The 14,735-nt window shown below is 37.1% G+C and overlaps 3 protein-coding genes across 3 annotated transcripts; all 3 read right to left on the bottom strand.

Moving 5' to 3' along the window:
- Positions 1 to 1,681: 1,681 nt before the first annotated feature.
- LOC135258010 (trace amine-associated receptor 4-like) lies at positions 1,682 to 2,857 on the bottom strand. The gene has a single exon (XM_064341208.1). The coding sequence runs from the start codon at positions 2,753 to 2,755 to the stop codon at positions 1,709 to 1,711; it is 1,047 nt and encodes a 348-aa protein (XP_064197278.1). The 5' UTR covers positions 2,756 to 2,857; the 3' UTR covers positions 1,682 to 1,708.
- Positions 2,858 to 9,924: 7,067 nt separating this feature from the next.
- LOC135258011 (trace amine-associated receptor 4-like) lies at positions 9,925 to 10,943 on the bottom strand. The gene has a single exon (XM_064341209.1). The coding sequence runs from the start codon at positions 10,898 to 10,900 to the stop codon at positions 9,962 to 9,964; it is 939 nt and encodes a 312-aa protein (XP_064197279.1). The 5' UTR covers positions 10,901 to 10,943; the 3' UTR covers positions 9,925 to 9,961.
- Positions 10,944 to 13,382: 2,439 nt separating this feature from the next.
- On the bottom strand, positions 13,383 to 14,555 carry LOC135258012 (trace amine-associated receptor 1-like). The gene has a single exon (XM_064341210.1). The coding sequence runs from the start codon at positions 14,553 to 14,555 to the stop codon at positions 13,506 to 13,508; it is 1,050 nt and encodes a 349-aa protein (XP_064197280.1). The 3' UTR covers positions 13,383 to 13,505.
- Between the last annotated feature and the right edge of the window lie 180 nt (positions 14,556 to 14,735).

The raw sequence follows: 14,735 nt of genomic DNA on the forward strand, positions 1-14,735 counted from the left end.
TAGTTAGAGGTCTGCGTGAGTCTGAGGGGGGATTTGAACCTGCATCTGTCACTCATCCAAAAAGTTCCAAAGGCAAACATGCTACCCAGTGTGCCACAAGATAAGCAGATATCTGAGCTGAGGTTTGGTCTTTTAAACGTGTGCACCTGTATATTTTTTGTATGTATTCAATGTTTTTATTGGCTAATGCACCTAAATGACCAATGGGGAGATGTATTCTTTGTGGGCATGTAGCATTTATGATGGGGTAATCTGGCAGGAAAAAGAACAAGAAAGAAAAAACGCGAAATCCCCTAAGTTTGGCGATTTATTGTGTGGATGTGTGAAGTGGTTTGTGAATTCTGTCTGTTGAAATGGTGTCAGAAGGTACATAAATGAATGTGTTTAAGGGCTGAGAGTCTGTGGTCATTGTGGTTATTTCTGTTGGGAACCCTTCCAAGTGCCAAACTCTCTGTGCTGTATAGGTATGGAGCATGCTGCCCCACCAAGCTGGAACTTGACGGGGCGGCATACCTGCCATCCCAATATGATCATTTTGGGACCGTATGTTTAGCAAACTGCAACATGATGTAAAAGTGGTAGTACAGAACGTTGATTTGTACAAATGTGGCTGACATAGGGTGGAGCACACACGAAACACCACTGGCCATTGTCATAGGGACATTGTGTGAACTTTTTGGAGGTAGTTATTGGGTGTAAGCAGTCTTATTAATATCTAATTCTATGTGTGTGGGTTGTAATTCGGGGCTTACGGAGCTGTTGTGCAGGTGGTTGTGAGTTATTATTTATCGGAAAGTGGTTCAGGGCGGAAAACGTGTTGTAGGTTTTTAATTCAAGTTACATCCTGTAATGAGGCGATGGAAATGGAATCGTGTAATAATGACAGATTTTATATCTGATTCAAATTTGAGCTGTGTGTAACAATGCTTTTTGGATGTTCTGTATTTTTATGTCTTAGGTCTGGCCTATGTCACTGTTTACTATTTATATACACTTGTACTTGTATGAAGCTCTGGAGCAACTGAATGACACAAATGTGTGTGTGCCTGGCCTACTACTACACAGAACCCTAGGGCAGGTTGTTGCTTTTAACTATTTGCAGTTATACCTGTTAGATAACAACCTTTTTGTATGTGGTGGTCTGTATGCCTCTGTCAACAATTGTGAACCGCTATTTATTATAACATTTTGTCTAAAGAACCATTCAGAGTAACAAATATGCAATAATAGAGGAAATCAGGAAGGGGCAAGTACTTTTTCACACCACTGTATATTTAATAAATTTCTGACATGTTGACAAGGCCCCAAATTCAGATCTCATTTTTTGCATGCTAAGCTTCTGGATCAATTGCACTAGCCTGAGGAATGGCTGTACGTGGACCTAGTCACAATAGCATATACTTATGTTCATTACTTTACAGTCCAATGCACACCTACTAATAAGAATTATGGATTTATTGGTTGCAATTAGCATTCATATTTTACAAAAATCTGTTATTTAAAAGGCATCTTTCAAATCACACATTACAGAATGAGTTATATCCAAATAACCTCAAAACTAAAAAAACAAAACTAACAACAACAAAAAAAAAATCAGTCTGAGATATTGAATGGAATTTATTGAAACTTCTGAGCTTATCTGTGGACAATACCAAATATAAAAATGTGATCGGTTTGTAAATGAGAAACTTTTAATGATCTTTTGTCATCAATTTCTCTCTTCATAAATATTTAATAATGAAGAGCCATTTTGAAAAACTTTACCTGATAGAATAATTTTAAAAACCCTCTTAAACCAGGGATAGAAAAATCCATAAATAAGAGGGTTACAGGTAGAATTAAAGTACCCCAACCATCCGAAAGCTTCAAATACGACAGCAGGAGTAGAATAATCAAAGAATGGATCAACAATTAGCATCATGGAAAATGGCAGCCAGCACAAGAGAAAAACACCAAGTACAATGGCCAGGGTCTTTGCAGCCTTTCTCTCTGTCTGTTCAGACGTGCACTTTTTATTACATTGTGCTCTTGTCATTGCCAAGTTGCAGTTGATTTTCCTGGCTTGCACTTTTGCAACATAGAAAATCTTCATATAGAGGGCTATCATCACTGTGCCTGGAATGAAGAATGCCACAAGAGCAGCCATCATCCCCTCTTCTTTATTAAAAAACACAATACAGGTGCCTGTGCAAGAATTTATAAACAACTCCTCCACACCGACTAGATTAACTTTGGAGAGAATCACCCCAAACCCAAATGCAAAGGAAAACATCCAGGTGATTCCAATAAGGGCTGCTACCTTGTGCATGGTTACTGAGGTCCTGTACTGAAGAGGCTTACAGATGGCCAAATATCTGTCAACAGATATGAGACCCAGGTGCAAGAGCGATGCAGCGGACATCATGATGTCAATGCTGGAGTGTATCTTACAAAATGTTTCTCCAAAGTACCAACAGTCTTCTACAGATCTGATCATGCTACATGGCATAAGGAAAGTCCCCAAGAACCAGTCGATGAATGCTAAAGAGAGGATGATGAGGTTTGTTGGGGAATGGAGCTGTCTGAAATGAGAAATGGAGATGATGACCAACAGGTTCCCACAGACAGTCATCAGAATGATGAAAGCCATGCATATATACATGGCCACTTTGATAAGGATCAGTTTTTGACTTCGTAGGCAGGATCCTTGCAGGTTAGGGAAACAATATTGCGTTTCTTCTGAGTCTCCCGTCAAGTTACGAGCAAGAATTTCCATTTTTGGAGACACTGTTAGTATCTATAACAAACAAATATTTGTATGATTGTTTGCATCTTTTTAACAGAAACAAACATAAGCTTCACTGATGAACTCTTGATCCAAAAATTCATGAGATATTTATGATTCTGTTGTTTTTCAGTCGTTGATAAATCTTTAAATGAAATGATTATAAAAAATATATAATATAATGTCTAAGGCATAATGCATATTATGAATTCAACAATTGAAATACATTATTCTCTAGGTCTTCATTACATGTTAATTTCCATGATTTAATGGTTACCTTATTGGGATGAATTATTGCTCCGCCAATGGTATTGAAGATAAACATATGTGAAGTTCTGTGTGCAGTAAGAGATATAGCAAATATTTTCTTGTCAATCATGTTAACATCCTGTGTTCTTTGAAAAGGTTTCATTTCATTTGATCTACAAGGCTATGGTCTGTACTGATTTTTCAGACCTATTTTATACCTAAATGGCAAAAGGTGACACCCATCTGAATGACAAGAATGACGTATGAGAGTATACGGTGGTTTACAGAAGTGTGACCCTTGTCAGACCCCCCAAAGGAAAACAGATTGTGTTTACTGTGTTGACATGGAGTCAACTGGTGTGATACAGAGACAGTGCTCAGTTTCAAAACACTTCTACTGTAACGACATGTAAAATACATTCATTTGATGTAATTTGGTAATTATAGTCAAAGATATCAATTATCAATTAGATTGCCATATTTGTGCTTCAAGTGTTGATGTACTTGTGTTTTGTATTCAGAGTTCCGGACATCAAATGTGGGTGTTAATGGTTAAAACTCCTGCATTTGAAAAAATTAATATATTTCAATTAATCCTCACCTTGCTGACAATATATATATTCCACAATTATTGAGATATTTTCTTGATTTGATGCTGTACTGCACAATTCTGGATTTGTAATCAAATAATTCACGTGTGCAACAGGTTTTGAAGCTTATGTCCCCACAAAGCCGAACAACCAGTACACCTTTGTAAATGCAATTTCATTGGCTGAAATGCTTCTCAGTCAGCACTGTAATACTTAGTTATTATCTGCCTGTGTACGTTGGAAAAGTTATGCTGTCCATTTCGAGTTCTTTCTTCCCTCCCCACGTTACCAAATAATCAACCATTGTCACTAAAACATTAGCATTGTAAAATACTTAATAGTGATAGACTTTTTAGAACCTTAAATGATACATTGTGTGACCAGATTGATTGAAAATTTGAATGTAGAATTAGAAATTAATATAATCTGGCCCAAATAAAGGCATGGACTACTTAAGGGGTTAAAGATAACATATTTGCCATTAACTGTGTTTTTACAATTGAAGAATAATAAATGTATTGTTAATTAAAGATTAGTTAATATATTGTGTGTTTACAAGTTCAAATTTACATCTTTGGTATTTTTGTATTTATTTATTTTTTAAAATTTCTTTATATATACAATTGACAGTGAAAATAGTAGGGGGCTAATTCTGCCCCATCTAAATAAATCTTGGACCAAACACTTATTTATGTGACCACACCATGTGAGGCAGGTTTATACCATGCAATACTGCTTTCCTTAAAAACAGTAGAAAAACAGACTAGAATCCCATCTGAGTACACATCTTCACAAAGCAATTGTTTTACCATGCTAATTTAAATTTATCGTGAAATACATTCCTCATCGATGTGTTGTGTCATATCATGTTGTGCCATATATTTTATAAGTTGTGATGCCTGGTGTGGCATATGACTGAGGGCTGTCAGGCAAGAATACTGCTACCATATAACAAGGCCTGTCATATAATATTAACCTCCTTTCTTTTCTGCTGCCAGGCTCAAAAATGTAAGTTCCAAACTGACAGTCCTCAACAACCGCGCCTACATAGAAATTAGGCCGAATAGCTTCATGTTCTATTGTTTCTTCGTAGGTAATAATACCTTGCAGGACAGGAGACATCAAAACCCCCTATATTTGTATACTGTACATTGATGAAAGTGGGGATATTAATTGCCTATGGAGTTCCCTTGGCATTTGGTGAGGGGAGGGATAGAAATAAGCAATAGTTTCGCCAGGCAAATTTGTAAAAACGTAACAGTCCATGGGCCATGAACAAGTTTCCTATGTTAAATGATACTGTCCCACTCTCGTGTGCTGTAAGAAGAAAACTTGATCTGGCGGTACATAAGGTTGCACCATCGACCATTTTTTAGGCATGTGTATTTCAGAACTGATGACAAGGTCCTCAGATTGTATATTTATTAATGACCCATTACCTGGGATCTGAGTGTACAGTGGTCTGAAAAAAGATTTTCCCCCTTCCTGATCTTTAAACAACGTAATATTAGACAAAGACCAACTGAATGAAGACAAAACATTACTTTTTCACATGGGTGGTAAGAGTGTTTGATAGCTTTTTTCATTCAAAAAATAAAATTGTGTTTTCTCAGGTTCCCTTCATCTAATATTGCATTTTGTCTAAAGATCAGGGGCCATTCAGTGTAACAGATATGCAATAATAGAGGAAATCAGGAAGGGGCAAGTTGTCATGTTGACAAGGTCCCAAATGCAGATTTTTTTATTTTTTTCAGGCTAAGCTTCCGGTTAAATTGCACTAGCCTGAGGAATGGTTGTATGTGGGCTTAGTCACAATAGCACATCCAGGTGATTCCAATAAGGGCTGCTACCTTGTGCATGGTTACTGAGGTCCTGTACTGAAGAGGCTTACAGATGGCCAAATATCTGTCAACAGATATGAGACCCAGATGTAAGAGGGATGCAATGGACATCATGATGTCAACGCTGGAGTGTATCTTACAAAATGTTTCTCCAAAATACCAACAGTCTTCTACAGATCTGATCATGCTACATGGCATAAGGAAAGCCCCCAAGAACCAGTCGATGAATGCTAAAGAGAGGATGATGAGGTTTGTTGGAGAATGGAGTTGTCTGAAATGAGAGATGGAGATGATGACCAGCAGGTTTCCACAGATAGTCATTAGAATGATGAAAGCCATGCAAAAATACATGGCCACTTTGATAAGGATCAGTTTTTGACTTCGTAGGCAGGATCCTTTCAGGTTAGGGAAACAGTATTTTGTTTCTTCAGAATCTCCTGTCAAGTTAATAGAAAGAATTTCCATCTTTGGAGATTGTTAGTATCTGTAACAAACAAATATTTGTTTGATTGTTTGCATCTTTTCAACAGACATAAACATAATCTTCACTGATGAACTCTTGACACAAAAAAATTTCATGAGATGTTTACGATTCTGTTGTTGTTTCAGTCATTGATGAATCTTTAAATTAATTGATTATAAAACATATATAATATAATGTCCTAGGCATAATGCATATTATGAATCCAACAATTGAAGTATATTATTCTCTAGGTCTTAATTACATGTTCATTCTCATGATTTAATGGTTACCTTATTGGTATGAATTATAGCTCCGCCAATGGTATTGAAGATTAACATATGTGAAGTTCTGTGTGCAGTAAGAGATATAGCAAATATATTCTTGTCTGTCATGTTAACATCCTGTGTTCTTTGAAAAAGTTTCATTTCATTTGATCTACAAGGCTATGATCTGTACTGACTTTTCAGACCAATTATATACCTAAATGGTAAAAAGGTGACACCCATCTGAATGACAAGAATGATGTATGAGAGTCTAGGGTGGTTTACAGAAGTGTGACCCTTGTCAGACCCCCCAAAGGAAAACAGACTGTGTTTACTGTGTTGGCATGGAGTCAGCAGGTGTGATAAAGAGACAGTGCTCAGTTTCAAAACACTTCTACTGGAACGACATGTAAAAATATATCTATTTGATGTAATTTGGTAATTATATTCAAAGATATCAATTATCAATTAGATCGCCTAATTCATGTTTTAACTGTTGATGTACTTGTGTTTGGTATTTAGAGAGCCGGATGTCAAATGATGGTATTAATGGTTAAAACTGCAGGATTCGAAAAATTAAATATATTTCAATTAAACCTCACATTGCTGACTACATATATATATATATATATATATATATATATATATATATATATATATATATATATATATTCCACCATGTTTGGACATTACTAAGATATTTTCTTGATTTGATGCTGTACTCCACAATTCTAGATTTGTAATCAAATTTGTAATCAAAAGACTTTTTAGAACCTTAAATGATACATTGTGTGACCAGATTGAATGTAAAAAAAGAAATGAATGTAATCTGGCCCAAATATAGGCCTGTACTACTTAAGGAGTTAAAGGCAACATATTTGCCATTAACTGTGTTTTTACAATTAAAGAAGAATACATGTATTGTTAAAGGAGTAACATGGTGGTTTTCAGACTTTCTCGGTTCTATGTGCTTTTTGCACAAGAGACATTGAAGAAACACGATGAGTAAAGTATTACATATGTCCGTTCTTTATTTTTGGAGAAATATGCATTTTAAATTTATCATCCTATTTTCAACTGGTTGAGAATGTTATTGACTTAGTGCGTCACAAGTACAATAACTACTCCCCTTTCCACGCCCCGTAAATAAATCTGACTGGACACACCGTCCTGCTACAAGTGTGCTGTGAAGTTTAGTTAGCAAACAACAAGGCTGAATCCTTCTGACGTAATTTACATAGAAACTATACACTCAGATCGCCTAGTTTCACTCACTGTGGCCAAGCGGAATTGATAACGTTTCAGAACATATACAACTTTAAAAGGTTTAATTCAATCTTCTACAGGGACGTTTTACCGTTTATTGAGGGTGTGAAGGAAAATTTAGGTGCCGCTGACTATAATCGAATGTTTTTCAGATTTACCGTTAGATTGAGCAAGTATCATTCAAAGTATTTTATGGGTTAGTGCTGTCCGATTGTGCTAGCTACTTCACATTAACCTTGTACGGCGATCAGTAAAGGCTAACAGCACAGCACCACTTAATTATTGTCACTTCTGTCACCACTGTAAAGAACTAAAAAAAGGTGACAAACTACCTTTTCTGTGAGAAATGTATTGTCGAGCTCACGCGCATACACTGCTGGCGACATTCTTAAGCTCCGTTTTGCCTTCCCTACTGTCAGTCAGATTTCCGTGATAGCTCATTCTAAATCATATTTGGGGACCCATGGATAACTCGTGACCCATAGTTTGTGCCGCTGGCTTACAGGCAAGACAATGCAAATATTTGACTAATGTTAGGTTCACTTATTGCCTTTTAAGGACTATTAGACTCTGGATGGTGATATTCATTTATAGCTAGCTAGCAAACGTTAGCTAGCTATGTATTTTGCTTTAATAATGTAATGTTATCGATAACATTAGCTAGCTAGTTTGCTTTCATAAGGACATTATAATTGTGGTTTTATCTTAACTTGGGTAGCTGGCTAGCAAAAATTATTATTGGATATACGTCAACGTCCTTAGCTATCGATACTTGATATACTAAGTTAGCTAGTGTGAAAACTCAGTCTCCCAATATGAGCGCGTATCATGGAGGTAGCTATGGTAAGGGGGCACAATCTGTCAATCATAGCTAACTGACAGTTCTCATTACCACGCCCAGACAGTTCGGGTGAACTTTTATAGTGGTAAATTTATGCCTAGAAAAATACGTTTTAAAATACATTTAAATGACTGAATAATAAAAAAAATTATGCACATTTGTTTTGTTGTTGCCTAAAGACAACTGGCACGTGTCACCATATTACTCCTTTAATTAAAGATTAGTTAATATATTGTGTGTTTACAAGTTCAAATTTACACCTTGGGTATTTTTGTATTTTTCTTGAATTTCTTTATACATACAATTGACAGTGATGCCCTAAAAATAGTAGGGGGCTAATTCTGCCCCAACTAAATGAATCTTGGAAAAAACATTGATTTATGTGACCACACCATGTGAGGCAGGTTTATACCATGCAATACTGCTTTCCTTAAAAACAGTAGAAAAACAGACTAGAATCCCATCTGAGGACACATCTTCACAAAGCAATTGTTTTACCATGCTAATTTAAATTTATCGTGAAATACATTCCTCATCGATGTGTTGTGTCATATCATGTTGTGCCATATATTTTATAAGTTGTGATGCCTGGTGTGGCATATGACTGAGGGCTGTCAGGCAAGAATACTGCTACCATATAACAAGGCCTGTCATATAATATTAACCTCCTTTCTTTTCTGCTGCCAGGCTCAAAAATGTAAGTTCCAAACTGACAGTCCTCAACAACCGCGCCTACATAGAATTTAGGACTTTCACAGCCATGCTGGGCCCTGGCATTCCGAATAGCTTCATGTTCTATTGTTTCTTCGTAGGTAATAATACCTTGCAGGACAGGAGACATCAGAACCTATGTTAAATGATACTGTCCCACTCTCGTGTGCTGTAAAAAGAAAACTTGATCTGGCAGTACATAAAGTTGCACCATCAACCATTTTTTTAGGCATGTGTATTTCAGAACTGAGGACAACGTCCTCAGATTGTATATGTTTATTAATGACCCATTACCTGGAATCTGAGTGTACAGTGGTCTGAAAAAAGATTTTCCCCCTTCCTGATCTTTAGACAACATAATATTAGACAAAGACCAACTGAATGAAGACAAAACATTACTTTTTCACATGGGTGGTAAGAGTGTTTGATAGCTTTTTTCATTAAAAAAATAAAATTGTGTTTTCTCAGGTTCTTTTCATCTAATATTACATTTTGTCTAAAGATCAGGGGCCATTCAGTGTAACAAATATACAATAATAGAGGAAATCAGGAAGGGGCAAGTACTTTTTCACAGCCCTGTATATTTCATAAATTTCTGTCATGTTGACAAGGCCCCAAATGCAGATTTTTTAATTTTTTGCAGGCTACAAAAAAGTTTCGAAACACTTCTACTGTAACGACATGTAAAAATATATTTATTTGATGTAATTTGGTAGTTAGATTCAAAGATTCTCAATTCTCAATTAGATCGCCTAATTCGTGTTTTAACTGTTGATGTACTTGTGTTTGGTATTCAGAGAGCCGTTTGAGTTTGAGTACTATCAAAATCACCTCACAATGAAACTAGTAAAGAAGAAAATCAGTCTGAGATATTGAATGCAATTTATTTAAACATATGAGATATATCTGCATAAAATACCAAATAGAAAAATCTGTTTACAACTATATTTGAGAAACTTTTAAGGCTATTTTGTTATAAATTGTTCTCCGCATAAATATTTAATAATGAAGAGCCATTCTGAAAAACTTTACCTGATAGAATAATTCTAAAAACCCTCTGAAACCAGGGATAGAAAAATCCATAAATGAGAGGGTTACAGGTAGAATTAAAATACCCCAGCCATCCAAGAGCATCAAATACAACAGCAGAAGTGGACAAATCAAAGGATGGATTTATAACAAGCGTCATAACAAATGGCAGCCAGCACAGCCCATAGACACCCAGTACAATTCCAAGGGTCTTTGCAGCCTTTTTCTCTCTTTGTCCTGATGAGTAGTCCTTTTTATCTTGTTCTGCCCTTGTCACTCCCAAAGAGCAGTTTATCTTTCTGGCTTGTATTTTTGCAACGTAGAAAATCTTAATATAGAGGGCCACCATTATTGTGCCTGGAATGAAGAAGCCCACAAAAGCAGCTGTCATTCCCCATTCTTTATTAACAAACATAATACAGGTGCCTGCGCAAGGGTTTATGAGCAATTCGTCCACACCAACTAAATTAATTTTGGACAGGATCACCCCAAACCCAAATGCAAAGGAAAACATCCAGGTGATTCCAATGAGGGCTGCTACCTTGTGCATGGTTACTGAGGTCCTGTACTGAAGAGGCTTACAGATGGCCAAATATCTGTCAACAGAAATGAGACCCAGGTGCAGGAGGGATGCAGTGGACATCATAACGTCAGTGCTGTAGTGTATCTTACAAAATGTTTCTCCAAAATACCAACAGTTTTCCACAGATTTGATCATACTACCTGGCATAACAACAGCCCCCAAGAACCAGTCGATGCATGCTAAAGAGAGGATGATGAGGTTTGTTGGAGAATGGAGCTGTCTGAAATGAGAGATGGAGATGATGACCAGCAGGTTCCCACAGACAGTCATAAGAATGATGAAAGCCATGAACATGTACATGGCTGCTTTGATGAGTATCAGTGTTTGACTTCGTAGGCAGGATCCTTTCTGGTGTGGGAAACAGTATTGCGTTTCTACAGAATCTCCTGTCAAGTTAAGAGCAAGAATTTTCATCTTTGCTGACACTTCCAGGTAGTATCTACAACAAACAAATATTTGCATGATTATTTTCATTTTATTTACAGAGATAAACAAGCTTCACTGATTAACTATCTCATATTCATGATAAAAAGGTAAGATGTTTATAATTCTGTTAAGGAATTTATGAATCTTTAAATGAACTGATTATAATAATACATCATGTAATGTCCAAGGACAAATGAAGTATATTATTCGCAAAGTGTGTTCTTTTTCCTGATTTAATGGTTACCTGATTGGTATGAATTATTGCTCCTCCAATGGTGTTGAAGATAAACATGTGTAAACTCCTGTGTGCAGTAAGACAAAAAGCAAATATTTTATGGTCAGTCATATTAACATCCTGTGTTCCTTGAAAAGGTTTAATTTCATTCGATCTATCAATCTATAAGCCTATCATCTGTACTGAATTTTCAGACCAATTATATACCTAAACGGCAAAAGGGGACACCCATCTGAATGGCGTATGAAGGAAGCCACGCCTCCACTTATGGCAGCAAAGTAACAGCAGTGATCTGGCAAGGTTTGAACCCACGTCTCCCGAGGCAGAGGCTGCTGCAGTAACCACTGGACGAATGAACTTATTAGCCGCGAATCTATTTTGGTTCCCATATATATGTACATATTACACTTCACCAAGCCACTCATTACTGTATGACCTCATTAAATTCAGCCATTTTATTTATAATTGGACTCAGGACATCTCTCTATTACTCAGTTTCAGATAACAGCTTGCTAACCCAATATCCTCAGGCAGGCTATTCCAGAGCCCTAGGGCCCCGATGGAAAAAGCCTGGTCACCCTTTGTTGCTTATCTAGGACTTGGAATGGCCAGGAGTGCCTTGCCCATGGATCTGAGACTGCGTTGCGGTTTAAGTTAAAAGGTCAGGGATGTAGCCTTGGGCCAAGCCCCGCTGAGCCTTTAAATTGATTAGTAAAATCTTAAAATTTATTCTATATCTCACCGGTATTCTGTGTAAATTGGCTAAAATTGGGATTATACAATCATATTTTTTGTATAAAAAATATACGCGCCAACAATTTTTTTTTTAAATTTGAGGATACATGCATCAATAATCTTTTTTAAGCCATTTGATGACACAAAAGACCTTATAGAAAGAATGCCAAGATTACTGGACAATTGTCTTGTGGCTGAGGGGGGCCTGGAAAGAACAATCTTTGTCTTGTCTTCATTGTGTTGAAGAAAGTATTCGGCCATCCAGCACTTAATGTCAGATAGGCACTGTGATGAAGCAGTCATATTTTTCCACAAGGAATATTTCGCTCAGATTCAAAGAGGCTGTTTTAGCAGGAGTGAATACTTTTATTTGCCTCAAAATATGGGAGGAGATATGCAGTGAGACTAAAAACGTTTATTGGCCATTACGCCGGGTCCTTTTTGACATCATGAAGGACCTGGACCCGGTTGCTCAGAGCTCGGTAATAAATTGAACTCTGCCCATTCAATCCGCACATAGGAACTGATGTAAAGGTTAAGACTGATATAAGTCGATATTGCAATTAAATTTCTCTTACTGTCGCTGATGCTTAATACATACCATAGTAACCCCAAACAATGTAGTCTGAAGCCAATCACAGGCCTACCTTTACAGTCACTTTAAGTATACTTCAAAAAATAAACTTTTATGTACAATTTTTGTAAGGGAGCACTTGATGAGCGAGACTCGTAGGGCCATGCTCCTGTTAGTGTTTGACTGAAGATCTCTGTTGGATAATCTTAACATTTCATGTTGTGGCAATCTATATCTTTTGAGCACCTCTCTTTCACCGTAGTTAACTAAGGGGTCGGCACCATATGGAAGATATTTGGAGCTTCCATCGCTGCACAATTGAAGGAAATGCCATACTTACGAGGAAAGGGCTGGATGTGCAGAGAGGGCCTGAGGTTGTTGCACTTTTATTTGTGATTTGCATAATCCTTGTGCTTTCGTAGATTTGCAGAAGTCATAAAACGGAAGCATATGTAAACATTAAAACAGGCTGTTTATTGTTCAGCTCAGACTCAGAACAACAAACACCTTGTCACTGGAATGCTGATTTTAGTACACATTTATCTACAAGATACAGAATTCTGTGTTTCATTTATTCGCAAAGATATTCAATATATATTCAAATCATGTTCACAAATCATATAAGAAAAAATAAATAAATGACATCAATGGCATCTTCCACGATGAAAAAAAAGTTAATTGGAAGAGGATACAAATTCATGAAAAGAGAATTTGCCAACCAGTGCACTATACGACACAAGTACTCTCCTTGTTAATAAGACACAAATTCCCCTTGGGTGTGTTTCTACACACCTTTTTTAATCTTAAGCTTTATATAAATTGTTATATATATTGTAACATACTGTATATAGAACTGTAAAATATGAGATATGAAATTTAAATGTTGCACTGGGTGACAGCATTTGCTAATTATATAAATTATATTACTAGGCACTTCATTCAGAGTGAAGCTGCAACCGACATGAATTCCTGTGAAATATTTCACCACAGATTATTATTTTCAAAGCTTTTCTAAACCATGTGTATAAGAAAGCATAAACCACAGGGTTAAGAGCTGAATTCAAGTAACCAAACCAAACCATGGCATCAACTAACACTTTGGGAATAGAATAATCAATGAAAGGGTCAATGATGTTTGACAGGAAAAAGGGGGTCCAGCAGATGAGGAACACTCCGACCACTATGGCAAGGGTTTTTGCTCCTCTTCTTTCTTGATGCTTAGTTACCCCTGACTTGTTTCTCTTAGGCACTTGAAACTGCTGCGCCAGATCTTTAATAGACCTAGCCTGACGTCTGGCAACCACATAGATTTTCAGGTAGATGCTGAGTATGATCAGGCTGGGAAGGAAAAAGGAGAAGGTAGAGGCGACTGCTGCTGAAGCACGGCTAAAGAACACTGGACAGCCTCCAAAACATTGTACATGTGCCTCGTAGAAATCCTCACTTCCTTTTACATTGAGCCCAGAAAAGATCATCCCATAAGCAAAGATAGCAGGGACCAGCCAACTGATGGTGAGCATGATTAGGATTGCAGCAGAGTTGATGAGGGACTTGTACATTAGTGGGTCGCAGACGGCAAAGTAGCGGTCAACTGAGATGAATGAAAGATGGAAAATGGAGACGGTGCTCAGTGTGATGTCGGTGCTGGTGTGAAGTTTACACAGGAAGTCACCCAGGTACCAACAGCCTGTGACAGACCGTACTGCACTGCAGGGCATCACAAATGCTCCTAACAGGAAGTCACACATCGCCAGTGAGAGAATGAGGTAGTTTGTGGATGTGTGCAGCTGCTTAAAGTGTGCTATTGAGGTAATGACCAGAAGGTTCCCACTCATTGTAATCACTATGATCAACCCCATAAGCAAAAACATGAGGAATTGCAGAGTCAAGGGTCGAGCTAATTTCTTACAGGATCCACTCACAAACTCATAACAAAAGGTTTCTGTCAATATAATGTTGTAGTTTGAGTCATTGGAGAATCCCATCTTCAGGGCCTTGAAAAAAGAAAAGAAAAAGTAGTTTTCATTCAAATGTACATAATTTAAAATCAACACATATAGGACGCTGCACAAAATTAAAGCCTTTCTTCTACATTTACTATAGTAATAGAGCATCTGGCAGGATTACCAGTATGACTAGATGTATGCAGGGCCACTTTTTGTGGA

Source organism: Anguilla rostrata, chromosome 6, assembly GCF_018555375.3.
Source record: "Anguilla rostrata isolate EN2019 chromosome 6, ASM1855537v3, whole genome shotgun sequence".
Lineage (NCBI taxonomy): Eukaryota > Metazoa > Chordata > Actinopteri > Anguilliformes > Anguillidae > Anguilla > Anguilla rostrata.

Bases quoted from the DNA above. Each gene is read 5' to 3' on its own strand.
- LOC135258010 (XM_064341208.1), bottom strand. From the start codon at position 2,755: ATGGAAATTCTTGCTCGTAACTTGACGGGAGACTCAGAAGAAACGCAA.
- LOC135258011 (XM_064341209.1), bottom strand. From the start codon at position 10,900: ATGTACATGTTCATGGCTTTCATCATTCTTATGACTGTCTGTGGGAAC.
- LOC135258012 (XM_064341210.1), bottom strand. From the start codon at position 14,555: ATGGGATTCTCCAATGACTCAAACTACAACATTATATTGACAGAAACC.